The sequence below is a fragment of the Mus caroli genome, chromosome 5 (genome assembly GCF_900094665.2).
Source record: "Mus caroli chromosome 5, CAROLI_EIJ_v1.1, whole genome shotgun sequence".
In the NCBI taxonomy this organism is placed as follows: Eukaryota; Metazoa; Chordata; class Mammalia; order Rodentia; family Muridae; genus Mus; species Mus caroli.
In genome coordinates, this window is record NC_034574.1 from 19,240,050 (window position 1) to 19,266,812 (window position 26,763).

Below are 26,763 nucleotides of genomic sequence, written 5' to 3' on the forward strand. Positions count from 1 at the left end.
CGACTGCCACTTTGCTCCATCCTAGGACTTTCACTACCATTTCTATCCAGCCATGGCTCCACCCCTCACCCGCCTCCAGGACGCACTCACAGCCAATGAGCATGACACAGATGGAGAAGATCTTCTCTGAGTTGGTGTTGGGAGAGACATTGCCAAAGCCCACGCTGGTGAGGCTGCTGAAGGTGAAGTAGAGCGCTGTGACATACTTGTCCTTGATGGAGGGGCCTCCCAGGCCGCTGCTGTTGTAGGGCTTGCCGATCTGGTCGCCCAAGTTGTGCAGCCAGCCGATGTGTGAGTCCATGTGAGGCTGTTCCATGTTGCCGATCGCGTACCAGATGCAGGCCAACCAGTGCGCGATGAGGGCGAAGGTGCACATGAGCAGGAAGAGCACTGCTGCCCCATACTCCGAGTAGCGGTCCAGCTTCCGAGCCACGCGCACCAGCCGCAGCAGCCTCGCAGTTTTCAGCAGCCCGATCAGCTAGAGGAGGGGACATGTTCAGAGTGAGGGCACATCAGTAAAGGGAGCACTGCGGAGATGAGACGGTTCTGAGCTGGTACCATAAAAGACGTCTTCCTGGGCTCTCTCCCTGATAATGAAAACCACCTGGCATAAAGTCCTAGCACAGACGTTACTAATCTATAAGACAAAGTGCTAAGGGTCTCCATGCTGAGAATGAGGAAAGAGAAGCTCCAAATGAACCAACAGTCACCTCAAGGTACTAGGCCGGAACTCTAAAGAGGAGGGAATTTTTGTGTAAGTTAGAAAATGATATTCCCACTCCCAGCTTTAAGGGGAAAATGGCCCTTCCAGCTCCTTATGACCCTGGGGGTGAACAAGCATAGATCTGTTAGGGACCCTCCTTTCCTGTGTAGTGTCCTTCTCTTTTACCCCTCCACCCTACTCCCTCCTGCCTCTTTTGTCCTGGCTGCCTCCTGCTAAGCCCACCTCCTCAGAGCCAGAGCCAAAGATGAGCAGGTCGAAGGGGATGGCAGCCACCATGTCAATGAGAAACCAGCCCTTGAAGTAGTGCACAGCAATGCGGCCAGGATGGCTAACCACCTCCTCGTTGGCGTTAACATAGGTGGTACGGAAATTGATAAGGATGTCCACAATGAACATGATGTCCACGATGAGGTCCACTACAGCCAGGGGCTGGCAGGCGTAGCCACAGTCAGGGGCTTGGGACCCATCTTCAGTCTCCTTCAGCAGGAAGGCGGCCGAGTACGGTGTGAAGACTGCTGTGTAGATGACCAGCAGCAAGATGAGCCAGTCCCACACTGCCTTGAAGGGGCTGTAGTGGAGGATGGTCCAGCGGTGGATTCTTGGGGCCTGCAGCTTATACTCAGGCAGAACATCTGCTCCCAAGGACAGGACCTAAGGTGTGGGTGACGAGGAAGGGTCATGGGACTTCGGAGCAAAAGTTGGTACTGTCCATATATGGCCGAGTAGAGCATATTCCTATCAGAATGCTCACCTTCAGCCAAGTAGCCATAGAAACTGACTTCCCCAAACCGAGGTACTCCAGTTCCCAGAATGCTAGCCAGCAGGGGGACATACCGGCTGACAGTACCCAAAATACATGAACTTGGGTCATCATGCAGGAAGGCCCAATATTGTTTCCACCACAAGACAGTCCAGATCCTCAGATTGCACAATGTAACTCTCACCATACAATCTTGCCCCACAGCCCCAAATCTCTCTCTCTCTCTCTCTCTCTCTCTCTCTCTCTCNNNCACACACACACACACACACACACACACACACACACACACACCATCTCACTCTAGAATATGTTCCAAGGACTGCAGTTCCCAGCTGGGCAGTGAGCCCAGAGTTCCAACACATAAAATAGTCCTTGCCGCTCCCTCACTTCAGACCACTTGTCCAGGGACGCCAGCCGCCATTCTCAGGCCCCTTTGCCTCCCTAAGGGGAGAAACCCTCTCCCTGCTGCTATTCTTTCTCAGGTTTCTCTCCACCTTAACCCAGATTAGCCTCCCATGCTCTTACAAAGGGACACAAGGGACAGAGTCCAACCCAGATACCTCAAAAATACAGAGGGATATACCCAGGATGGCTCAGAGATGCACTCTTGGCCTACACAGAACCCCATTTTCAGACGGGGGACACAAACCCCTCAGCATCCAGGCAAAGGCAGCCCACCATAGGGACCAGGGGGCAACAGCACAGCCAGCAATCTTGCTCCCAAACCTGCCTGGGGAGAACTAGCTTTCCCGGGTGTCAGAAGGCCCCCTGCCCACCCACCCTGAGAATTCTCTGGCAGACCACTGAGTCAGCTAGAATCCCTTCCTCAGCCCCTCTAGCCTTGACCATTCCATGCCTGCAGCAAGACCCTAAGCCTCCCCCAACCCCAGAGTTTTTAGCCCTGTCCCAGAAGTCCTGAATCCCAGGCTCCATAACCGCAGGTCTCTGGGCTCAGTGAAGTCCTAAAGAGTCTCATTCACGTTCAAGTGGGAATCCCTTGAGCCTGTCTGCATAGGTGGTGCTGTTTAGAGACCATCTTAGGGAAAGGAGCTGGTAAGAAAAATGGATCTTAAGGACCCCCTCCCCAGAATAGACACAGAGACTTCAAAGAAAAGAGATGGGGTGTGGATGACCCTGGTCAGAGGAGGATCCTAGGTCTGCCCTGCCTTCAGACTGAGGGCTTCTTCATTAAAACACAGGGCTAATACACGAGGTTAGTGACCTTTCAAGCCATCAAAAAAGAGCAGGCTAGGACCCCACAGACAAGGGGCAACAGGGGGTGGCTGTTACTCCATAGGACCCATCTCTGTGCCTGAACACAGGCCCTGGGAGCTATACTGGACCACCCCAGACAGCAATGACCCTGTCCACCAGGTCTGCCCACAGCCCCAGTGCACATTTGCATTCAAATATCCAGCAAGTCTGGGATACAAGGCCCAAACCTGCTAATTCAATCTACCCAAGGGCCAGTCCTATCTCTGAAACCACTGACTTACCACATGGCTCTAGGCCAGGTCTATAATCCCCTGTGATTTGCTGTTTTACAGAAGACTGACTCAACCTTGAATCTTCACCTTGGATGGGAAAACTCTCACCTGTGTCTGTTCCCCCACTGGGAGGAGCAAACAGAGGGGGTCAGGGACAGCAGTGATGCTGGCAGGGGTGGGATTCTCAGAATCACCCAGAGCTACCTCCAGGTTCTAAAGCAGGAGAGCCAGTAGGGTGGAGAGGCGACCACCAGCTGATGGGACAGGGGTCCAGGATGCCCTAAAGAGGTGACCCAATGCTTCATTTCAGTCTGCCCTCATTGCCCATTGAGCAGCTCTGATCCCTTCTCCCCTGAGACCCACAAGAGTAATCCAAGCCTCCACTGCTGACCACAGTGTCAGAGTGAGGGAGCCCCAGCACCTCTGTGTCAGGTCTAGCTGCTGCCTACTGGTTCCTGTCTCTCTCCATCTCCCCATCATCCTCTCTGGACGCCTAACTGCTTCCTAGCATTTCTTTCTTCACCTTCTAAACTAGAAGACTGTGGGCCATAGGAGCCATAGCAAAGGGGTTGCCAAGGCAAGGGAAACCCCGGGAACCTAGCCAGCAGCCAGGAGAAGAGCAATGAGGAGCTTAGTGGTGGGCCACACCGAAGAACTCCCAACCTGTCTTGCTTCTCAGAAGCCCTCTCCCCAACTGCAGCCAGAGCCCTCTGGGCCATACTCCCACCTGCCTCGGTGTCCCAGCCCAAGAAAAGAATAGGGTGCTGAGGGAATCACCTACCTCCTGGGCCACCAGGCTGGAGATGCGCACTGCCCGCCTCACCCGGCCTTTCTGGGCCCTGGGCTGCAGAGCCCCTGTCCTGCTCTCCTTCCCCGCTGGAATCGCCATGGAGGACTTAGCTCCCCCAAGCCTGATTGGCCTAAGGCCCCAGGGCCCGGCCAGGGCCTCACTTGTGCCCCAGCAGCAGTCCCAGCCCAGGCTGCCAGTCCAAGGCTGGCCGACTGGCAGCCAGAACTGCCTCTGGCATGAAGCCAGAATGGCTGGGGCTGGGCCCTGGGGCTGGGGTCACCTAGGCAGTGAGTATGGGCAGCTGCCTGTTTGGCTCTTGCTGCACATGGCCCCTTGGTGTGGGCCCCCCGCTACCAGGGTGCTGTGCTCTGCCCGCCTGCCGCCAGCCCAGCACCCGCGGTGGGAACCGCAGCTCCTCTGCCGGCCAGCCCCTCCTCCTGCCAGGTTCCCACCCCGACTCCACCACTCTGCCTCCCCTCCCCCCGCCCAGCCCGTGCCCGCCCTCTGCCCCGTGCTTGGCCAGCGGGCCCCCTCCCTTGCAGCCCGATCTAGGTTCCTGCTGCAGCCGCTCCCGCAGCCCTAGCCCCTCCCCCTCCACCCGGCAGCCTGGCCTGTCACCGCAGATTAATGGTCTCCCCAACACCCCCGCCCCGCCAGTCCAGTGCCGAGCCAGCCACAGTCAGGCAGAGACACCCAGAGATGGAGAGATGCCAGGTGACTGGCAGGGGCACCTCAGGCAGTCCACAGACGGACAGGCAGAGACTCACACAACGAAGGCATACGCACTTTGGGTCCAGGAACTGGGCAGATGCCAGACACCCAGGTGAGAAGAGCTAGGTAGGACCCATAGAGGGAGAAGAGTGAACCAAATAAAGGCTCCAGGGTGACCGTCATGTTCTGGAGGCAATGCAAAGGGGCAGCTGGAACCCAGAAAGCCAGAGGCATGGGCGTATGGCCAGAAGGCAGGCCAAGGGAGCCCAGAGCTGGGCAGCTCCCTCGCAGGGCAGCAGCGATGGGGGCAGCTAAGAACAACAGGCCCCTCTTCTCCAGGGATTCTCCCTGCTAAGACCTCACCACTGCCAACATGGACAGCAGCAATGGCTGAGTAGGAAGCGGTCTTGTGAGCCACCTCACTGCTAGGAGGGACAGAGGGACCAGAGGAGCCCTCAAAACAGGCTACAGAAATCAAACGCTGCTATTCTTCTCTGACCCTTGATAGCTTTATACCCACTAGCAGTGCTCCCCACCCACACAAGAAGGCATCCACTCTCCACACTAGGTGAACACAGCAGACACCCCAGGCCATCTGACACACCACTCTGGCCTACAGGAATCAAGCCCAGCCCGACCTTGACTTATGTGTCCTTTCTAACTGAAGCCCACTCCTGTTGCCCCAGCGAGCCCTCAGATGCATCTTCCTCGTCCCTCTAGCTGCCTTCTCTCACCCACCACAGCCTTCACAGTGTCTCTGTCAAGTACCTCATCTTTACCTTGTACCCTGTCTATTGGTCACCCATACCTGCCCATCCTAAAAGCCTCCTCCCTCCCTCTCCAGCAGCCTCTGTCTCTCTACAGGCCTTCTCATCTCAAACTCCGTTCTTGTAGCCCAACACTGGGCGTTTTCCCCAGCCGCCCGCACAGCTTCCCTCTCTGACTAGCCTTCCAACCCCCAACTTTGCCCCTCCTCCCCAGGTCCAACTTCCTCTCAGGTGAGCAGAGAGCACCTTGAACACCTACCTGGGTGACCTTCTCGGTGACATTGTGGGTCCGCTCTTTTATCTTGGGTGCTATAATCTCCCGGTCACTGGTGGGTGAAGCCAGGAAAGGGTCGCCTTTGAGGTCCACAAAGTTGAGAGTGATTTGGGGTATCTTGCTAATGGTTCGGTAGCGCACAAGGTCAGAGTCTGAGGTGGAGTTAAGCAGGCCACTGCGCAGGGGGTGCATGGCCCCTGGGATGGAGACACAAAGCTCTGTCAGGTGGATGGGCCAAAGGATGACAGGAAGTCAGGCCACTTGCCAAAAATACTATGATGACAAGGACCAAGGGGGTCGGACAGCAAGAATGAGGTAGCTCAGAAGAGCCATGGAAATAAGCAAGACCTCTCTGGGTTTTAAGGAAACATGTCACTATGAGAAAAAGGCAAGAGGAAGGAATAAAAGAGATGAGATAGATTTAGGAACCTCTAAATCTCTCTTGTCTCTTTCCAGTTCCATAGCTATCCCTGTTCTAGGATATCCTGGGACAGCTAGCCCATTGGGCCAGCAAGGACTCTGTGAGTAGAAGAATGTAAAGGGATGAATGGACATTTAATAGAGTAAAAGGCTACTTAATGAGATTAAATAAGTACTTAATGGGATTTCCATCTCCCAGACTCCCAGGCACCTAAGAGGTAAGAGGGAGAGAGGAAATGAGGGGCCTGGGTCAGTGCAGGCTTGGCAGACAGGCAGGAAGCAAGGGGCTGGAGTAGGGATCCCAGGCCTGCACCCTTACCTGTGCTAGCATGGCGGGGCGGAGGGGGCAGCGCTCCAGCCCGCATTGCCTCAATGTCATCCGCGGATGATGCCCGGCGCACACTAGCGCAGCTCTCACGGGAGCGTGTCCTGGCCAGGCTGCAGCTGGAACCTGAGGCATCAGGGTTAAGGCTCTGAGCCCGTGGCGATGGGTGAGGGCCTCGGATGCTGGCTACTGGTGAAGCAGACCCCGGGCCCACCAGTGCTCGCCTCTCTTCTGCAGGCCCAAGCCCTGCCACATGGTTGTCCATGGCAGAAACCTCATCCAAGGCCAGGGACTCACTGCTGGGTGCTGCTGGCGTCAGGTCCACATCCACCACCACCGCCCCGGGGGCTCCAGCACTGCGCATGCTTCCTGTCCTCACAGATGATTCCCTGGCCGTCAGTGCCAACAAGGCAGGCAGCTTCAGGCGGAAAGTCTTGGCCCGGCCTGTGGGAAAAGGGTGATCAAAAAGAACTGGGTCCCTAATAGTGGAAGGCCCTCACCCCACCCCATGCACAGTACTTGATTCCCCACACCCAGACAATTCTATCTAAAACCAGTCGTCTACTCCACAACTGCACTGGTTGAGAGGGTAACACATGCAGAGACTGACCCATGCCTTAGGTAGGTCAGTAAAGGTCACACAGTAAATGGGGACTATGTCACCCACCTATGGACTATGTCATCCATAGGACAAGTTTCACTAAAACCCAAGAGGTGAGCTTTGTTGTCATGACTCTGAGGAGAATTGTTTAATTAAACCAAAAAAAAAAAAAAAATGCCTCCTGGGGAAAGCAGAGGATCTGAACCTTCGGGTCAGCCAGGGGAAGTGTTGAAGCTGCTGTTTACAGCCACAGCCAACATGCCATCCCATCCTTTCTTCCATTAACCTCCACTCTTGGGACTTGGCCAGACCACAGAAGAGCTGAGTTCATGAGACAGAGCTTTCAAATGGGCTGGTGGCTGGTGCTGCTTAAGCCAGCACCTATTATTTCTCCAGGGTGCTGCACGGGGATCCAGGAGGCAAGGCTAGGAAACATGCTCTGCCTGAAGAGTCTGCGATGCTGAGCCCCACTGCTCCATGGGCGTCTCTCCATCCTGGTCTAGGCTGACTGACCAGATCATTCCTTGGTGCTCCTTGCCCCCTCACACAAGCATGTGACTCAGGGAAACAAAACCTCATTTCATATACTCCTGAGCTGACTCAGGAGTTTGGCTGCACTTACCAGAAGCTAGCCAGCTGGTAGAGGGGCCCCTGTGGTTGGTGTCATGAGCCGGGGACCCTACCATGTCCTTCTCCATCACTACTTCAAAGTTGAGGATGAACATGATGACAGCCCCATCCTCATTTTTCACGGGTACCACATCCACCAGACACAGGAAGCAGCTCCCTGCAGAGCAGGAAAGGCATGGGCCATGGTGATCCCAGATTCTCCTAAGTGTGCATGACACAAAATGACCAGGAAGGACCTCTACACTACACCCAAAAGGGCCCATCAGCTTCTACCACACCCCAATAGCCCACATCTGCAACTCCTGACCCTGCTCTAACCCTGCAGCCGGCTGTGCCAGACTGCCAGCCGGTCCACACTTCCTCCCTCACTGCCCATCTCATCTCTCAGCCTTCTTTCCGTTTCTCCTCACTTTCTTTCTCCAGCTTGTGACTCTTTCCTCCTCCGTGTTCTCATCTGTATCCCCATCTTTTCAATGTGCCTGTGCTTTTCCCTCCTTCAAGGACACACTCCATGCTTTAATCCAGCATCTCCTGCTCCAGCCCCAGCTCTAAAGCTGTTCCACATGCCTGTGCCTCTTTTTCCTCACCTATAGAATGGAATGGTAGCCATTCTTCCAGGAGTTGCAAAGATTCATTAAGTCCACACTTGTATGTGCATATGGACACTAGAGACAAGTGGATACTGTATCTGTCTTGTATGAGCAAGACCTGGCATATTGACACTAGAGACAATTGGATACTGTATCCATTTTGTCTCTGTTCTCTTTAGCCTCCAGGCATTGTGTAGATACACAAGTATGCAACTTGAAATCAAGAGTTTCAAAACTTTACAGCATTTTGGGATTGCCACAGTATCTAAGCACATAGTCTCCTATGTCATGAAAGTACTGGACTAAGACCTGGCAGAAACCAAGAACGCTGATCCCTCACCAGAGAACAAAGAAACACTGCTATGAGATTTTTCTTTGTCCTTCTTACTCTTGACTCCTTCTCTCCATCCCCTAGAGTCCTTGGAGCAGGCCAAATCATATCACCAGTTCCCTTGGGCTCTCCGAGGAATGAATACACACTCCAGTGCCTTCCATGTTGATTTCTGAACTGAGGTAGAATCAAGGTGAGTGCCCCTGCCAGGGCTAAGCTAAGGGTTCTGCCTGCAAGAAGTTCTCCTAGATGAATCAGAAGGGCACAATGACATCCTGGTCTTCTCACAGGGAGCCAGGCAGGTTGCCATCTACTGTCTATCATCAACATCCAAGTTTCCCATTATTCATCTGACTTCTCTGCCTCCTGGTAGTCACATTCCTTCTGAACAGCCTAACACCTAGACTAACTAATGCACTGTGGAAGCCAGTGACAGGCCATAGTGTCCGTGGTACAGCAATAGTGACATGGAAAAGGAAATCAGGAAGGAGGAGGCTGGGAAAGAGGTGAAAACTCACATGGTCTCAGGAGAGCCCTATCAGCCAACTTTGGCCTTCCACTTACCTTCATGTCCTGGAGCTCCCTAGATTGGTCTCCCTGCCTCTGACCCTCCCCTTACCTGACTCCTGGCCCAGCTGTACTGGAGGGGTGATGACTAGAGTTAAAGGAAGAATGGGACCTGGGGCTCACTTGATGCCTGTCAGCCAGACCTGAGTGGGTGAGCACTAAAGGTACAGAAGAGTGCAAGCTGTGGCTACGCCAGCCAGCCATCAAGGGCGGGGCTCTTGGAGACACTGGCCAACACTAGTGCAGACATGCTGGTAGGGGACTGAGACCACAGCAGACAAGTGATCCCAGCAACTGTGGGTTCCCCAGTCAAACGAGAGCCTCTGAAATCCACTCAGGCAGACAGGCACAGAGGTGAGGGCAAGGCCCAGGCGGGGCCAGCCAGGAGCTCTCTGCCCTACCCACTACCCCTGCACTCACCATCACCAGGGCCCTCCTGCCCCTACCCGAGGGCCCTGAGCTCAGGAGCTCTGCCCGGGTGTCCCTTTAGCAGCTGCTCTTGTCCCCTGACCTCCGGCCTCTGACACACAGCTGTGGTGTTGAAGCTGTGTGGGGTGGGGGTGGGGGTGCCTGGGCTGGGCCCAGCTGGAGGCTGTTTGGCACCCAGACAGACAGCCTGGAGTTTATGCCCTAATAAGGTGATGGCCAGCAACGGCCTGAGCAGGGACTGGCCTCCTCAGGACTACAGAGGGGCAGGAGACTAGAATACCAAGGCTGGAGAGACCCCAGCACTTACCCCCAAGAGCCCCAGAGATCCAGTCCCCAAGCCACTATGCTCACCAGGACATGTGTCAAAGAAGCCCGGAGTCTAGAACCAGGATGACTCTGGCGCTTCCAGATGGCTTAGGGGTCTATCCCTGAAAGGGGCTAAGACATTCTGACCTGGTGTCAGATCTATCCATTCAGTCCTGGCTCCTCAGTAAGAGAATCCACACAGCCCAGGGCCCTGCATCTCAGATAGCTACGTCAGACCTTGGCAGCTCAGACAGTGACCCTAGGTCCCCGATCTGAAAATAATTCTTTTTAATTCTCTCCAAGAGAAATTTCAAGATATGCCCCTCTCACAGGACAAGCCTGTTTCCCTCTTCCAGATACACAGACATAGAATGCTGACACTCCCCCTTTGCTGACATTCAAGGAATTTTTCTTTTCAAATATCCTGTCAAAGGCCTGGTTGTTCCGAGATATGACCTGTGCCCCCCTCCCGCTCCCCACCCCTCCCCCGTCCTATGTAATCACTGATGGAAATAGATTGCAGTACCACCACGCATAGAAACAAAGAAAGCTGAAGACCAAGCAGGCCCTCAGCTCTAGAGATACCAACCATCTCACTTGCCAACTTGGCAGAGTCTTATGTGACCTACCAGGTCACCAATCCCAGCTCTTTGGCTAGAAGTATGGAGGGGGTTTCTGGGGGTAAGGGAAGGACAGCCAGGCTGTGGGCAGGGCCCTCGGGTGCTAGCACAAAACAAATAGCCTGCGGTCAGCTTTCCAGCTGAGAAGAAAGGTTGTGAACAAGTGGCTGAGCTGTCCCTGGGGAGCCTGAAACACTGCCTATCTACCCAGCCTCTCCCTAGACACCACCCTATTCCTCCCTCCTTCCCACTCGACCTGCTATCCCAGTAATGGTCCAGCTCAACCTCAAGAGGCAACCTCAAGGAGGGCCCTGGGGCCAGAGCTGGGCCAGGCTGCAGTTCCACCCAGCACCACTCTGTGGCAGGCACTGCCCACGTTCAAGAGGCAGACAGCTCTTGGAGCACTCCAGACCTGATGGGTGGGATGGAGTGGGGGTGGGGGTGGGGACACTGAAGGGAACAGCAGGGAGCACCATTCTCTTTCTCAAGGAGGACATGGCACAATAGATGGGAGAGTTACCTTACAGAATGCTTATCTGTCATATGACATTGATCACACCTACTCACGGGGCCAAAGTCTGGATGAAATGACACACATAGTGGATGACAGCCTGGCCTAAGAAGAGAGCTCTGCACACTCAGAAGAAAGATGAACCTTTTCAATTGCCCCCAGGACGGTCTGATTTAAGTGGCTAATAGCAAAACATACCCTGATACCTGCCCAGCACCAGCCAGGCTCTATAACCACCATTTGGGTAGTGGGGCCTCCCTGCCCAGTCTAAGCCTGTCTTTGACCTCTCAGGTCAGAAATAAAAAGCAGATGGCAGGCATACCAGGAACCACATACCTATAGGATCTGGCAGAGCCTTTGGTCTTGATGACCCAGGCCAGCCAGGCTCCTAGCAGCCTTCAAAGGTCATGCTGCTCACTCTAGGTCACTAGGTAGGGATGCAGCGCAAGGGACCCTGATGTAGCAGGTTCCACTCATTCTGAAAGCAGAAAAAGTTCTGTTCAGATGACAAACCCTGGCTTGCTAGGATTCAATGCTCCATCACACTAAGGGGTCCACTTCGGAGTAACCCATCTGCACTCACCCAGCTCAGACATGCTTCCAATACATCAAAATCTAATCTCCCACCTCTGGGCACCACTGGCCCAGGCCTGCCTGAGTAGAAGTTATAGCTGGTGAGAGTTCAGAGAAGACCTACAGAAGACCTGGGCAGCCTTGGGCAACTTGGTGAGGTCAGGGAGGGTCTCACCTGCACAGTAGTAGGCTTCATGGCTTCCCCATTACCTCACAGTACCATTGAACATGCCACCACAGGTGAAGCATCTGGGATAACATGACCAAGAAGATGGCCCTGGTGCCTACTCTGACTGAGCCAGGTGTTCAATCGGACCCTAATTTGGCATCAGGACAAGATAGAGCAAGACAAACCAAACCAAACGGTGGGTGTGTCCTGGGAAAATGAGGTATTCTGCCCCTAACAATCAAAAGACCCTGTTCTCCCTTGCATTTGCTGTGTAGCTGCAGACAGGTCACCCACCTCTCTGAGCTTAGATTCTCTGTGCATACCACAGGGACAAGAGATTTGTGCTCTGAGTGCCAGATGAGGTGACAGATGGCCTTCTAGAAGCATCTGGAGCTGTAATGAGGCAGAGTAGCAGGTCCCTGCAGGGAAGGTGACCTCCAGCACCCTCATCCTGGTCGCCTCCCTTGCCCCACTCCAAGCAGGAGGGGCTGTGCCAAAATGAGCCCAAAGTCACACTGAGGGCAGGGAGGCTGAGGCTGCAGTTGGCCCTGTCCGCCCCCCAGGCAGAGACTGTCTCCGGAGGAGCGGCCCAGGGCTGTGCAGTGTCAGGTTATATTTAGCCTGGTGGTGGCGACAGGAAGATGCAGCGGGAGCTGCTTCTGGCCAAGGGCCACCGTGTCGCTAACACCACTCTCATGGACAGCGGAGGGGGGGGCGGGGGTAGGAAAGGCCAGGGGCATTGTGGACTCCAAGGGACAAGATGGGGGAGTCTGAGAGGCCAGCCAGTCGATGGATCTGTGTCCCTGTGTGAGAACATGTGTACATATGTGTATCAGAATCAGAGACCAATCCTAGGGTCCTGAGTCTAGGAACTGAGCTATACAGGGTTCTGGGGAACTCCCTGCCAGGCAGATTTGGGAAGCCACAAGCCAGACTCCAAGTCTCAAAGAAACATCACCTCCAGACTCAGTGACTCTTGCCTCCTGCCAACAATCTCTGTGTAGGGATAGGGCCTCTGTGGGCATCTAATTTCCTGCTAAAACCAACAACCTACGGCATGCTTGGGTCACCTCACATTACAACTCCTCAAAAGACAATCTCCACCCAGGAAAGCTCAAGCTGGCTGAGCTCCAGGGTCATGGGGCCATGCTACCTCTTAGCTTGTAAGTGAGAGTATACCCTCTGTTTAACAAGGCTGAGAGAACTTGGTGGGTAAGGGTACCTGCCACCAAGCTGACCTTCTAGCTTGATCCTTGGTATCCAACATGGTGGAGAGAACTGACCCCTGCAAGCTGTCCTCTAACATACCATGACACATACATACACCACAGCACACACACACACACTCATACCATTTATACACTAATATATATATATATATATATATGGGGGGAGTGTGTGTGTATGTGGTGTGTGTGTATGTGATGTGTGGGGTTGCGTGTGGTGTGTGTGTGTGTATGTGTGTGATGTTTTTGTGAAAAGAAAGATGATGTCACATTGACCTGGGGAACAATGCCTCCATCTCTCTAACTGCACCTTGAGCAGCATCTCTCCTGCTGCTGATCTCCCCACTTCCTCTATCCCCATCCCTTCCAGACCCCTCTGCAGAGGGTTTCCTAAATCTGGCTACATGGGTAGCTTCTCTCTGGGAACTCATCCAATACCGCATCCTTTGTAGAGGCTTGTGAGGTGAGTTCCCCAGTCCTACCATCCAGACCTGCACCGGGGAGACAGGCTTCCGAGCAGGTGTTGAGTGCTCAGCTTTGGAAGGTCTGATGATGATCTCTGCATTGGTCACCTGCAGTTTTGGCCACTGTGGATACAGTGGCCCCACCTCTCACCTTCTAGATCCACTCAGTACAGAACTGCTCGAATCCTGAGTGTGGACAAACAGAACCGCCATGGAAATTCAGGTGTTCTTCCAACGCAATATTACATTTAGTCACAAGTTAATATCGAACAAGATGGTGTTTGGACCTAAGTGAACTATGTATGCTGTGCAATTTCTGAGCCTTGCCCATTTCTTCCCCCTTCCCCGTGACCCTGATCCCTGTGTTTGCAGCTGTCACAGAGCAGCAGGGACACAGCTCTCAGTAGTCACTAGAGACTCAATCCTGTGGTCCCTACCATCTTCCTGGATTCTGGAAGCTCCTGTAACTGTCCTCCATCTTGGCTCCCAAACATGAACACAGCAGGGCCTGGAGAGGCTGCATGCAATAAGGCTCTGCCATCGGTCTCTAAGCAGGCACAACCCTCTGGTAATTAACTCAAGAGGACAATTCCCCATGGCGTACTCTCCAATAGGACACTGTGAAACACCCACAGCAAATTTATTTGTCAGTAAAGTTCCCCTGAAAAGTCTGATGGCACATGCAAGAATGGAGATATACGACCATGATGCAAACACAAAAACTGGCATTATTTTCAGGGTACAGAGTTGTCTCCTCAGAGAACTCACAAAGTCACCAGGTAAACACCGAGAACTGAGACAAGAGCTCCACCAGAAAGACCAGCCCACAAAACACAGCTTCAAACAATTAGAAAGTAGAGTCGGAAAACAAGACAGTACCAGCATAGTGGCCCACACTTGTGACCCTAGCACTCAAAGTCAGCAATGGCTTCATAGTGAGAGTTTGAGGCTTCAGAAAACAGGGAAGGGTCAGCAAAATGGCTCAGTGAGTACAACCGTGAGCTGGGCAAGCGTGAGGAGCTGAGTCTGCTTCCCAGAACCAGCAGTAGAAAGAGAGGCAACTCCCCAAAGCTGTCGTCTAGCCTCAAACAGTCACCATGACATGCATGACCACATAAATTAAATGTCTGTTTCCTTATCCCTGTGCATGTTGTGTGTGCCCGCATGCATCTGTGTGGCACACGGGCCATGATATCCATATGGCATTGTTTTGCCTCTGCACACACCAGGCTATCGGCCCATGAGCTTCCCAGGATTCCTGACCCCACCTTCCCATTTTATCTGGTAGTATATGGTTACAGTGCTACCTACTGTGCCCAGCTTTCACATGGGCTCTGAGGATTCAGACTCTGGTCCTCACACTTTCCCATCAAGCACTGTATCCACTGAGTCATCTCCCCAGCCACGAAACCTCTTCCTCAATAACAATGACTGTGGAGTAGCTGGGACGATCAAGAACAGACAGGCGAGAGAACAAACCTCCGAGCAATAAGATATCTGGGAATGAGATGCCTGTAGAGATGGCCCAGCATCTTACTAAAGCTTATAAAGCTGTTCATCCTTCTGAGTGAAACGCAAACCTAATTCTGACAAAGGCTTTGGTGAAGCTGGCACACGGTGCACACTTGCTATCTGAACATGCAGAAGAAGCAGCAGGATAATGAGCTCCAAGCCAACCTAAGCTACTTCAATACTGACTCAAGAACATAAACAAATGACGCTAAAAGGAAGAAGGGGGAAAGCCAGGTATGGCTGTTATCCCAGCCCCTGGGAGGCTGGGACAGGAGCATTACCACAGTTTAAGACAAGCCTGGGCCGCTGCATACATGGTGAATCCCAAGCTACAGTGTAAGATCTTATCTAGTAAATAAGTAAACAAATCATCTTTTAAATTAAAAAAAAAAAAAAAAGAAGTGGAAGAATTCACCTTTCCATTACTGAGACACGGTAAGTAAGCACGATGCTCTGTGTTTGTCGTTGTCTTACAGTCCTGATAGGCACACTGACAGACATTTGGGGCAGAATGCTATGTTCAGAGGCAGACCCATGGTTGCACAGTTAGGTAGTAACCTATGCTAAAGGTGCCCCACAAAGCAATGGAAAAAACCAGACTAGATGTGTTGGGAAAGTTGGCTCCTTACATGGAAAAAAATAAAACTTGATCCTTACTTGACACTGCATCCAAGGAGGGCTCAGTGGATCCAACATCCAACTGAGGAAGATGAGCCAGGGAGTCAGGGAAGAGGCAGACCTGTGGGTCCTCAGCCTTTGCATAGGAAAGGGTCTCCAGTGGAACTTCAAAAGACTAAAGTCAATGATTCGTCTGCATCAAAACTAAGAATCTTTGTTTTATTAACCAAGCAGAGAGCAAGAGAGAAAGATATTCACAATTTGCACAAGAAATTGACATCCAGAATGCATACTGTACTCATTTGTATTTCTACTGTACACAAGCAACCCCTGGAAAGCCACAGGATCAAGAGAGAGCAGTCTCACAGGAAGACAAGCAAAGGATGGACTCTCACCGTTGGCAGGAATGAAAGCCCACGTGGCTAACAAGCCTGAAAGAGATGCTCTGACTTACAATACGTCAAAGAAACCAGCAAACCCACAAGACTGGCAAACATTAGAAAGGGAGATGATGTTGAATGTGGCAGAGGTGGGAGAGCACGAGAGTCTCCACTCAGGAGGCAGACTACAGGTGCACAGTAGGGCTGCAGTTAGCTAAGAACCCCATCTCCTGTGATCCAGCAATTTCACTCCCAGGCTATTCAGGCCACAGACACTCTCACAGGAGTCTGGAAAGGCCTGGGTCAGATAATGTTCAATGTGTCATTTTCTCTGGTGACAGAGAGGTGGAGACTATCTGCGGTCCTTCACTGGGACAGGAGCAAGTAAAACAGGTAGATAGATACATGCTCCAAGATGGGAAACCACAGCCTGGATACTCACTGGCAGCTAGCCCACCTGCACATACAATCATGCTCCTGTGAATGCCAGGATACAATACACAGCACAATACCATTTGCATACATTAAATCCATATGCATCTACCCAGTCAAAATACACATTTGCAAGAACATATGTGGAAAGCATATTCATAGGGAGTGCATTTGAATGGCTGCCTGTAAGGAGTGCACAGAACTGAGAGGTGAGAGAAAAAGAAAAGGCAGACAAGAAAATGAAACAATAGCTTAAGTACTGGGGCCTCGTGGACTTGAGGGGCTGAGCCAACAGAAACCTGGAGAGAAAAAAGACAGGCCAGGGTGCGAGGACCACACAAAGACTCCCCGTAGTCTTAACTGGGACTGTGGGGTACTGCCTGCCAAGTGGCAGTCAGACAGCCCCTACATGGCATGCTGCTGTGTTGTTTGGGGAATGCTCTCCACCCACCATGCAGGGGGCAAGTGATCTGATCCACTTCAGAAACAAGGGCCACCAAAGCCTTCAGATTCCAGCCAAACCCAGACCTCCTGAGGCCTGAACTCATCACACACCAGAAAAGGAGGTGCAAGGTGGTCCACACAGGGTTCTAGAGTAGAGACAACTGGGCCCGAGGGCCAGTTTGGGTCCCCACCTGCTAGGTATGTCCCTTAGCCTCTACAAGCAAGAGTTTCCCTTCCAGAAAATGACTAAGAAATTTTATCCGCAAGAGGCTACAAGGACCAGCATTTACACACTGTAAAGTCATGTCACCTGAGTCTACATAAGTGCTACCAGGAGCTGCCAGCTCCCAGCTGGCTCTGCCAAAGCTTTGTTCCCTCTCTGGCCTCCTCTCATAAGAGGCTATGGGGCCCGAGTACATTCCCTGCACTGTGTGATGCCTCCCACACTCAACAGAGCAGGAGGGCACCGAGCTACGCTCTGGCCCCTCGCCCCCTCTTCCACCCTAATGTTCTATCACCCCAAGGTTTTCACAGGATGGGACACTGAGGCCCAGAGATAAGAAATGATTTTCCCAAGGCCTCCCAGTCCATAATCAAGTTAGAAACCGCCCCCCAGTCATCTAATGCCAAGAATAAGGCTCAGCTACACAGTGCTGCCCCATTTGTCCATTCATTTAACAAAAACATGCAGATACTGAGCTCCTACGACGTACTAGGCAATGTAGATATGAAAACGGAAAACAATAGAAAACCAAAACCAAGCCACTCCACCTAGGGGGAAGATGAGGACTGCAAACTCATCCAGGGCCAAACTGAGGCAGGGACAGGTAAAGACAGAGTGCTGCTGCCCAGCCCGCTGGGTAACTCCAGGCCAGCTAACAAATGCCCAAGCCCAGAATACAGCCTAGAGATCTTTATGGACAACAAGGGGTCTCAGCAGCACTGGGACCCTCCTGAGCTCCTCCTCAGACTGTGACTCAGGGCTCCCTGCATGTCACAGAGTCATATCTCAGTCCCTCACCCATGGGGGCCAGCTACCTCTGCTCTCTTGCCTGCACTCAGGTGGGAGGCAGATTTTAGAGGGGAATGTCAATCTCTGGCCAGTGTGTTCTCTAGGAGAGAGGCTAAGTAGGAAAGGACTTCCTGGGAGCTCTGAGACCTCAAGGCACAGGAAGCCACCCCAGCTCACCCACCTCCACCACCTCCACCACCTAGCAAGCAAGCCCTCCTGCTGTTCCAGTCCCCCTCCCCAGAGCCCAAGGCCACTGTCAACTCTGCTTCCACCACCGACAGCTCTGCACAAATATTTACATAGTTCCTCTGGGGCTTCGGAGACACCACACACAGGAGCAGGAGGCACCCTCCTGACACTGTCCAGGCCTAGGGCCTCTGAGGAAACAGCACCTCTCTACCCTCATGGACAGGAAGCCCTCAGCAGCCCACCACAGGGAAGCTAGGAGAAAAGTCCTTAGCAGAAACAGACAGACAGACAGACAGCTGGAGGCAGGCCCTGCCAGAAGCTACCACCTGCCCCAGGCTCCAGACTATACCAGATCCTGACCAGAAAAACAGGGCTATCTATGCTCCTCAGAAGGGAACACACCTTTAATCTTAGCAAGGCCAGCCTGGTCTACCTAGCTAGGATTACAGAAATAAAAGGGGTTGGGGGGTAAGCACTCTAATTGCTTTGGCCCCATGGAAAAGCCCTAAGTTTAAGGCCTTAGTTTCTTTTAGGAAGGCTCCAGGCTGCTTCCCATGAACGGAGCACAGAAACAGCTAGGCACCAACCTCTGACCTCTGCCTTCCACCTCAAAACCTCCCCCTTCAGAGAAAGCATCTTTTCACCTTCTCAGAGGACACATGACTGGGACCTGTCTGATAGGAAAGAGCCACAGCAGGGGCAGAGCAGAACCTCTGACTTAAGTGAGCAGGGAAGGCAGAGAAGAGAGAAGACCAGAACTAATGGCCTGGGTTGTAAAGGGTGATGAAATGCCCAGAAATTGGAGGCTGGTACCACCAGGGTCAGCCTGAGCACCTGAAAGACCAGGGTGTGAGTTAGGGTACAGCACAGAGCAAATGTGGAGACACAACACACTGGGGAGCTGGTCTGGACCGAAGGTCCCAACCCCTCCCCCCAAGCCACAGCATCAGCTGTAGCAGTGGGGACCCTCTGACCTTGTTGCCATGGCAACTGGCCTACAGCTGGAGTGGAGAAGCCAATAGATTCTTCTCTAGAGACAACCCCATCTCCACCCACACACAGGCTCCTGGGGACACAGGGACAGAGAGACAGGGCCAGGACAGTTAGAAGTATGGTAAGACAGATAAGCCTTTGAGACAAAGGCCTGGGGGACGGGGGTGAGTAGACAGCATACAGGAGACACAGAAAGAAGCAAAAATTTGGTTCCAGGGTGCTGAAGGATCAGAAGAAAGACAAAAGGAGAAGGAGGCAAAAATGGAAGGGACAGAAGCAGGCAGGCAGGTCTGAGACAAAGGCAGGGAGGCCTGAGTGTGGGGAGCAAGAGCTGCCAAGAGGGGGGGGCACAGCAGGCAGGAAGGGAGGCAGCAGGGAGGTGGGGACAAAGAGCAAAGACAATAGCAGGACCAGGAAGAGGAAGAGCTACATCTCCTCCACCCCCACCGCAGCAGCAGAGGGCAAGGTGTGTACGCAGCCAGCACCTGCTGTCTGCGGTCCCTTCACAGAAATGTCATATCCTGCCAGGCCTGCACTACAGGGTTCTGCTGTTCCCAGTTCCATTCTGATCCTCGGTCTGTCTTAAGGGGCATCATCACACGGCCAGTGAACTGGGCACACTCTGTCTCCTCCTCCACCCACACTCCCCCAGTCTAGCTTTCCTTTCTCCCAGCAGCCCCAGCAACTAAATAATGGGGCTGTCTGGCTCCAGAGCCTGAGACTGCACAGAGCTGGGTTAGAGGCTCCGACACAGCACAGCTGTCCTTAGAGGCGCCTGCCAGCAAAAGGCCCTGCCTCCTCCCCAGCCACTCTTCCCTGGAGCTACAGCCCAAGAACCTACTCTACCAAGGCTGGCCCAGGCAGGCAGACACCCTAGAAAAGGTTTGGAAAAGAAGAAAGCACATTTCTTTTCTGAATCTCTACATGTTCCACACATCAACACACACACACAGAGACAGAGACAGAGACAGAGACAGAGACAGAGACAGAGACAGAGACAGAGACAGAGAGAGGCAGCCCAGGTCAGGCAACAAAGATGACATGAGGAACTTTGTGTCACAAGACAAAGGACAGAGAGGCTGAAGAATCTGTCTGCATTGCCCTCAGCCTAGAATGGCAAGGTAAGTGGGGCCCCAGGTGCTAGGCCAACCTGTTGTCCGTGGGAGTTATATGAACCCCATGGAAAATAGGTGAGAAGAGGCAGGAGACAGCAGCTAGCATAGGGTTTCCTAGGTCACGGCCCCATTTGGAGTAGTAACCTGGAGAAGGCACGAAGTTTAGGCTTGCAAAGGGGTCTGGATTATAGGTCCATTCTCTTCACAGATAGACTGGTAACAGGACCTCCACCACACAGCTTCTCCACCAAATAGATGGTCCTCGAAATTCCCCAAGATTCCACAACAGTGCCTTCTCAGGACTCTCCCAAAGGAGTCAGCAAGAGCCAAAAAGACCCACACTACTTGAGAAGGCTATACCCATGCTACCGCCAAAGGCAAAATCAGTCCAACCTCTCTGATCCCAAATCCACAAACACAAACAGCACCCACCACGGGACTGGAGTGTGCTCACCACGGGACTGGAGTGTGCTCACTGGGGGAAGACACTGCACAGGAGCATTTTCTCAGAAGTTCCGTACCCGTGAACCTAGTGATGCAGGGTTATCATCTCAGCTACTTTGGAGGCTGGAAAAGTTCAAGGCCCACCTAGGTTATGGAGTGAGATCAAGGCCAACCTGGACAACTTAGTGAGCTACTGTCTCAAAACAAATAAATTTAGGTGCAGATGCAGTGGTGCACACCTTGAGTCCCAGCACTTGGGGCACAGAGGCTAGCAGATCACATTGAGTCAAAGCAAGTTATATCTGTGTAGTTGAAACCCTGCCAAAATAATAATAATAATAATAAATGAAAGAGGAGAGAGAGCACATACAAGCACTAGCAAGATGGATCGGCAGGTAAAGGTGTTTCCCACACAAGTCTGACGACCTGACTTTCATCCCTGGAACCCATGGAAAGGCTGAGAGAGAGAACCAACTCCATGAAATGTCCTCTGACCTCCAAACACATGTGTGGTAGCACTCACTCCATCACACACAGCTCTGGCCTTGAGCCTCAGTCCTGAAGAAGAAGAAGAAAAAAGAAACCCCAGCATTCCAAGATCCCGAGCAAGCACTGAAACAAAACTGTGAAAATCAACCAATTTGGCTGGTGGAAGATTCCACATGACACCTGACCCCAGTAGTTATGTGTGCATATGCACGTACACACCTGTGCACTGGAAACTTAAGTTTGTGTTTGTGTGAAGCACAGATAGCCTCCTTAATTGAGTTCTCTGGTGTCCTTATCAATGCATGACACAGAGCAGAACAGAGCATGGCTCTGGTCAGACAGACATGAACTCCACTCCAAGTACTGAGGCTTTCAATCGACATGGCTCAAGGAACATTCTTACTTTCTTTAGGCTTTAGTTTCATCCTCCTTAGGTGATAAAAGGCAATACTGAGAGGTCCAAAAACCCTGGGAATAAAATTTCAATTTCCCAGGAAGCCAACTGGGCTCTTCCAAGGAAGCCATCGACAATGGGTCACTGATCAGTGACAACCCTGACTTAAGGAGGATAAGTCTGAAACTGAGCCAGCTCCCAGGACACCTGGCTGGAGGGGATGACAAGGCCACAACTGAGCTGCTTTCTGAGATTCTTCAAGGTGTCAACAAATACAGAGACACTAACACAATAGCCACTCAAAATTGTACTAATGGCACTGATTTGGCCCTAGCAATCATATTAGAGGTTACCTAACTCTTTAGAAAATTCCCTTAGCCTTGCATAAAAGGGGGTCCATGAGCCCCTCAAGTCTTTACTATTTTGATGACAGTTGACCCCATGCTAGAAGTTTCTGCAGAATAAATGCTCTTTGCTTTTGCATACTATTTTATGTTGTTGGACCCTAACAACATTGCGGATGCTGTGAGAATTGAACAAGGTCACACAGCCCAGTGAGCTTCCCACCACTTTATCCTCTACCTGCCTGCAAGCCAGAACTGCAATTTGTGCAGGCAAACTCTCCAGCAAAGGGCCACTGGTAGTGCAGACCCTCTGAGTGTTGTCCAAAGACATCACAGACTACACACCTGCAAAGGAAGCCCCTTAAGGAAACCACCCTGGAGCATGCACATCAGAGGCCTGTAGCTTGCAGGGTCCTTTTGCCACAGAAAGAGGCAGGGTGTGCTCACTGTGGCTAGGCAACTGGCTCCCTGAGAGCAAGAACTTTGCCTTTCCTGTAGGCAGATCTATGTTCAAGAGCTGGGTTCCAGGGATGTAGGGAAGTAAGCTCATTGGTGACTATCTGGAGCCCCTTCCGAGCCCTCCACTACCCACTACCCACTACCTCACCACCTCACTGACCTCCCTGAGCAGAGCCCACCCAGTCGCACAGGCCTAGTGAAAGAACAGCTCCACCCACCCAGTGTGTTTATCCGCTTTGCTCTCCGGAAGCCCAGAGCAGCTGGCTTGGGAGGTGGTGGCTGAGCAGAGACACCTGGCTAGGAGGGAGTTGAGGGGAGGGGCAGGGTGTTCTGCAGACCAGACAAAGGTAACTTAAGTTATGGGAAGAGGTGTCGTTGAACGCAGAGAGAGGAAGGCAGAAGATGGCAGCAGAGTGCCCCGCACTCCATTTCTTCCAGAAAGTCACCTGGCACAGGATGCCCTTCAGGTAGCTAGAATCCTGTGACTAAGACCCAGAGCCAGCGCCAGCCCCCACCTTGCCCTATTACCACTATCCACGCACGTACCTACCATCCCAGCTTAGTCAAATGTCAGCCTACCAAGCTCAACATAATGACACCTGCCAAGGAGTAAAGTACGAGAGATGCCAGGCCCCCTCAGCCTTAGTACCTCCAAGGCCATCCGGAACGCCCACCCACCAGAGTTGAGACTAAGGCCACACGGGCTCCCAGACATAGGGCCACGCCCATGCCTGGAGAGTTCCGCCCCCAAGGGACTCGCAAGGTTCACCAGCCTCCAGCAACTACAGATCCCACCCCAATGCACCCCCACCCCGCATCCACGCTCCTTCTCTGGAGGCCCGGCCCCTCGCCACAGCCACGCCCCGGCCCCGCCTACCATCTTTCCTGTAGAAGGCGATCTCCACTTTGCGCTCCTCTGCGCCCAGCAGGGCCTGCGCGATCTGCGCGGCGGCGCGGCGCTGCGTGCGCGGCCCATGCAGGAAATCGCAGGTGCAGGGCCGCTGCATCACCTCGGCCCGCGAGTAGCCACACAGTTCGCAGAAGCCGTCGTTGCAGTAGATGACAGCGCAGTTCTCTACGCGCGCGTTAGCGATGATGAACTTGCGGCCTGCGAGGGGGGGGGGGCGGGGATGAAGACGCACGTGAGCGGGGACGCTAGTTTTGGGGGCTCCCGACCCTTCCCCACATTCGCTCGTCACACAGTGCCGTCCGACACTCCCCCGCACCAGGGAGGTGTGCCCAACCCCGACTGAACGCAGCTGTGCAGTGACACAGGTGCCTCCACCGGGCGCGTCCTCGCGACACGCCCCCTACCCCCTGGCCCGCCGGCTGGCTGCGTGGCAGAGAGCCAGCGACCAAGGCCAGCCTGGGCGGGTGTCAGCAACGCGTGTCAGCAGCCGCGGCGGAGGGATAAACACAGCCTGGAAAGGGAGCCTGGGAAGGACAGGAGATGGCGGCCAGCCTCCCCTTTGCACCAGCTCCTCTGGCTTCTTCCTCTTGATAAGAAACTCTTCCTAGAAAATCAGTCCCTCGAATACCGTTAGACTCCCTCCCGTCACGGCCACTATGATTTCCGAATCCTACCCACAGGCAGTCAGAAGCTGAGGAATAGGTAAACCAGAGGATGAGGGCGTGAACTTGCAGACCTGGACAACGCAGCAAGGTAGCTGTTAGTATAGTCATTTTATGGATGAAGAAACTGAGGCTCAAGAGAAGTTCATCTCAATGCCCCAGTCTAGCAGCTCATTCACAGTGAATCCAGCTTTTGAATCTCGTCTGGCAGAAGGACAACTGGGGGTCACAGGCACAAGTCCAAGGTCATACAGAGCAAGGAAAACTACCTGCAGCTTCACACACCCAGAGGTCAGGCCAAGACACCAGCCCACTTGTGGAAACCAGACCCGGGAAAGATTACCACCTCTAGGGATAGGAAGCTTTCCTTGGTGACCCCATCAAATGGAGTCCAATAGGTCCACTTCAGCTAGACTTGGCTCATCCACTCCACACTTGAGCTAAAGGCCAGGCAAGTGGATGAACAGCAAGTCGGGCAGCCTCAGGGCATCTCACTTTTGTATCAGAGTTCGAGGGATGGGTACCTTCTATAAACAGAAACTCTGTCCACTTTGGCCTTTAAAGCTGGGGTGTGCAATTGAAGTTGAACCTGTTTCCTTCCCTCCTCGCTATGCAGTCTTCAGGCTGCAGCCCTGCACAGTCCTGCAAACCCCAGGCAGCTGGCTACAGCAGGGCTCCCTGCAGCAAGGCCAGCCTACCAGGTTCCAGCCTCCCGACTTCTGCCCTCCAAGAAGTTACTTTTGAGAGTTGGGTCGTCATTAGGTCAGTTCCCAAGGCCTTTTGGAACTCCCAAGCAAGCATCAACCCCAGGTCAGAGTTTCTTGTCCTATGAAAAGGCCTTCTAACTCTGTCTCCACTCCTACTCAGCCTAAGGTGTCCAGAGTACCCACCACCCACCGGAGAAAAGGGAGCTCCTCTCCCCACTCCCAGACTAGGAGAACAAAGTTCCTTTGAAGGCAAGTCCCACTCTACCCCACGCTTGACAGAAGTCCTAAAATACAGATCCTGGCGAGACCTCACAAGCCCTGTAGTTTATCGCCTTGTTCACAAATGTGGAAACTGAGGCTTAGAGTAGGAGAGTCACTCAAGGTCATCTGGCAGTCGGTGGCAGAGGCAGGGCCAGAAGCCAAGCCTCTAGGACCCAGTCCAAGATCTTCTCAGATTCTGCTCCTGCCTACCTAACTGGTAGGAAAAGAAAGCCCGAGCAAGGGCCTGCCCCCTGCCCTTAGGCCTGCACCACCTCTTCAGGATCATCCTGTTCTCTGTCTAGGGACAATGCTGCCCATCCAACTGATCCCTCCCTCCCAACACAGTAAAGCACACATTGTCCTGTGTGCACAGGGTCACAAGCAAGGAATGTCACCCTCCTGCTCCAGGGGCCCTTTGCAGTCACACACTCTGTGGCACATGCAGCCTTGAGGATAGGCACACCAACACCAAACATTCACCTAGCCTAGGACACATTTCTGGAAGTCTCCCTTGCCAGGTCCGAATAAGGGGAGTTGTAGTCACCCAAACCCAAAGGGGTTTGGGGTACCATCCATAGCAGGAAAGCCCACCACACTGGAACTCTATAGCCAGCCTATTTGCCCCAAAGCCAGCTTCAGATATGCAGCAGCCTCTCAGCACAGGGCCCACAATCTTGGGGACTTGCCGGAGATGGCTCTCCACTGCCCATGCAGACTCGAATTCATTAGTGACACAGGGATTTGACCATATACTTGTCACACACTCAAGAGCAGATTTGGTCACTGATCCTACACCTTTAGCTTTAGTCTGTCACATACAACACAGCCAAGACTGGAACGTGCAATGTACTTTTAGGGACCAACAGCTTAGGTCATAAACAGTCTTACGACAGCACACACACACAATCTCATCAACTCTGGACATTTAGAGTTGGAAACACCTACACATCTCATCCCACCTCCCTTTCCTGCACATTCCTGGTGTCATACTCACTCTCCGACCCCTAGCTGCAACACTAGGCCCCTTGGTCCTATGCCAGTGGTCCCTGGCACCAAGCCTTGTCCCCTTGGCTCCTGGCGTAAGTCTCAGGGCCCACCAGCCCCTACTGACTCACATTTTTGCACTGCACACGGCCCGGGCACGCCCCCCAGCCACACTCAGCAGAACTGGACCCACCCCCCAGACCCCCTCCCCGCCTTGCCCCCTCCCCCACTCACTCTGGCCCTCAAACTTGCGGATGATGGTGTCGAGGAAGGTGTTCTGCGGCGCGACGTGGCCCCTCCGCACCGGCATCCTGAGCCCATGGGCGGGCCGGGCGGGCCCCCACCCACCCTGGCCCGGCCCGGCCCAGCACTAGGCTTCGGGTGGCCTGGCCGGGCCGTGGTCTCCGCACCCCGCGGCCAAGCTGAGTGCGGGCGGGGCCGGAACTGGACCGAGGGCGCGGGATTCCCGCTCCGCTTAGTGGCTGCGGGCTCCGGACCCTGGGCCGGGCCTGAAGCTGCTGGAGCTGCGGCGCCGGCACACCTGTCTGTCGACCCGGGCTGGTGGTGCCACGGGCCCCGCTGCACCTCGTCCCCGCGCCGCGCTCCACCCGCTCGAGCGCCGGGCTCTCGGCTCACGCCTGCCCGCCGCCGCCGCGCCGACAGCCGCTCCAGCGCCCGCGGCTCGGGCAGCGCCTGCGGCTTGGTCCGGCGGCTGAAGGGTTAATGCGGCGCGCGCCCCTCCGGCTCCGGCCCCCGCCTCCCGGCCCCCTCCTGTCGCCGCGCGCCGGCAGCACCGCCCTCTCCCCGCCACCCCGAGCGCCCGCCCTTCTTATTGGCTGAGCCGCGCCGAGCGCTCCCCGAGTCCCAACCCCTCGCTCCGCTACCGCGCCCCCGGGACTCGCGCTCCGCTGAGAGGGGGAAGGGACCTTTAAGTAGGGGAACGTTGAGGACAGGTGCGACGGTCGGTTTGGAGGTGACCAGGGAGAGGGGCATATCGCCCCCTCCCAGACTCAGGACTGAGAGACCTGATTTGATGGGACAGGACCAACCCTTTATCTCCTGCTTCCCTGCTGCGCCTAGGGCAGGCTGTGTACCCACAGCTCGATGTCGGAATGTGCTGTGGGTGACAGGGTTGAGTG

At 53.8% G+C, this 26,763-nt stretch overlaps 1 protein-coding gene across 5 annotated transcripts in view; it reads right to left on the reverse strand.

Moving 5' to 3' along the window:
* Kcnh2 (potassium voltage-gated channel subfamily H member 2) overlaps positions 1 to 26,311 on the reverse strand; it is a 32,109-nt gene extending 5,798 nt beyond the window's left edge. The window contains exons 1-8 of one of the 5 annotated variants that reach the window (XM_029477864.1): positions 25,859 to 26,311; positions 22,978 to 23,208; positions 7,482 to 7,646; positions 6,556 to 6,702; positions 6,253 to 6,384; positions 5,499 to 5,710; positions 947 to 1,375; positions 91 to 478 (exon numbers count right to left, since the gene is read on the reverse strand). In XM_029477864.1, the coding sequence (XP_029333724.1) occupies positions 91 to 478; positions 947 to 1,375; positions 5,499 to 5,710; positions 6,253 to 6,384; positions 6,556 to 6,702; positions 7,482 to 7,646; positions 22,978 to 23,208; positions 25,859 to 25,934 (1,780 nt within the window). In that variant the 5' untranslated portion in view covers positions 25,935 to 26,311. Of the gene's footprint in view, positions 1 to 90; positions 479 to 946; positions 1,376 to 3,752; positions 4,188 to 5,498; positions 5,711 to 6,252; positions 6,703 to 7,481; positions 7,647 to 22,977; positions 23,209 to 25,634; positions 25,735 to 25,858 lie in introns of those variants that run through there. The other 4 variants (XM_029477865.1, XM_021163307.2, XM_029477866.1 and 1 more) reach the window with 4 other exon arrangements.
* Positions 26,312 to 26,763: the final 452 nt, after the last annotated feature.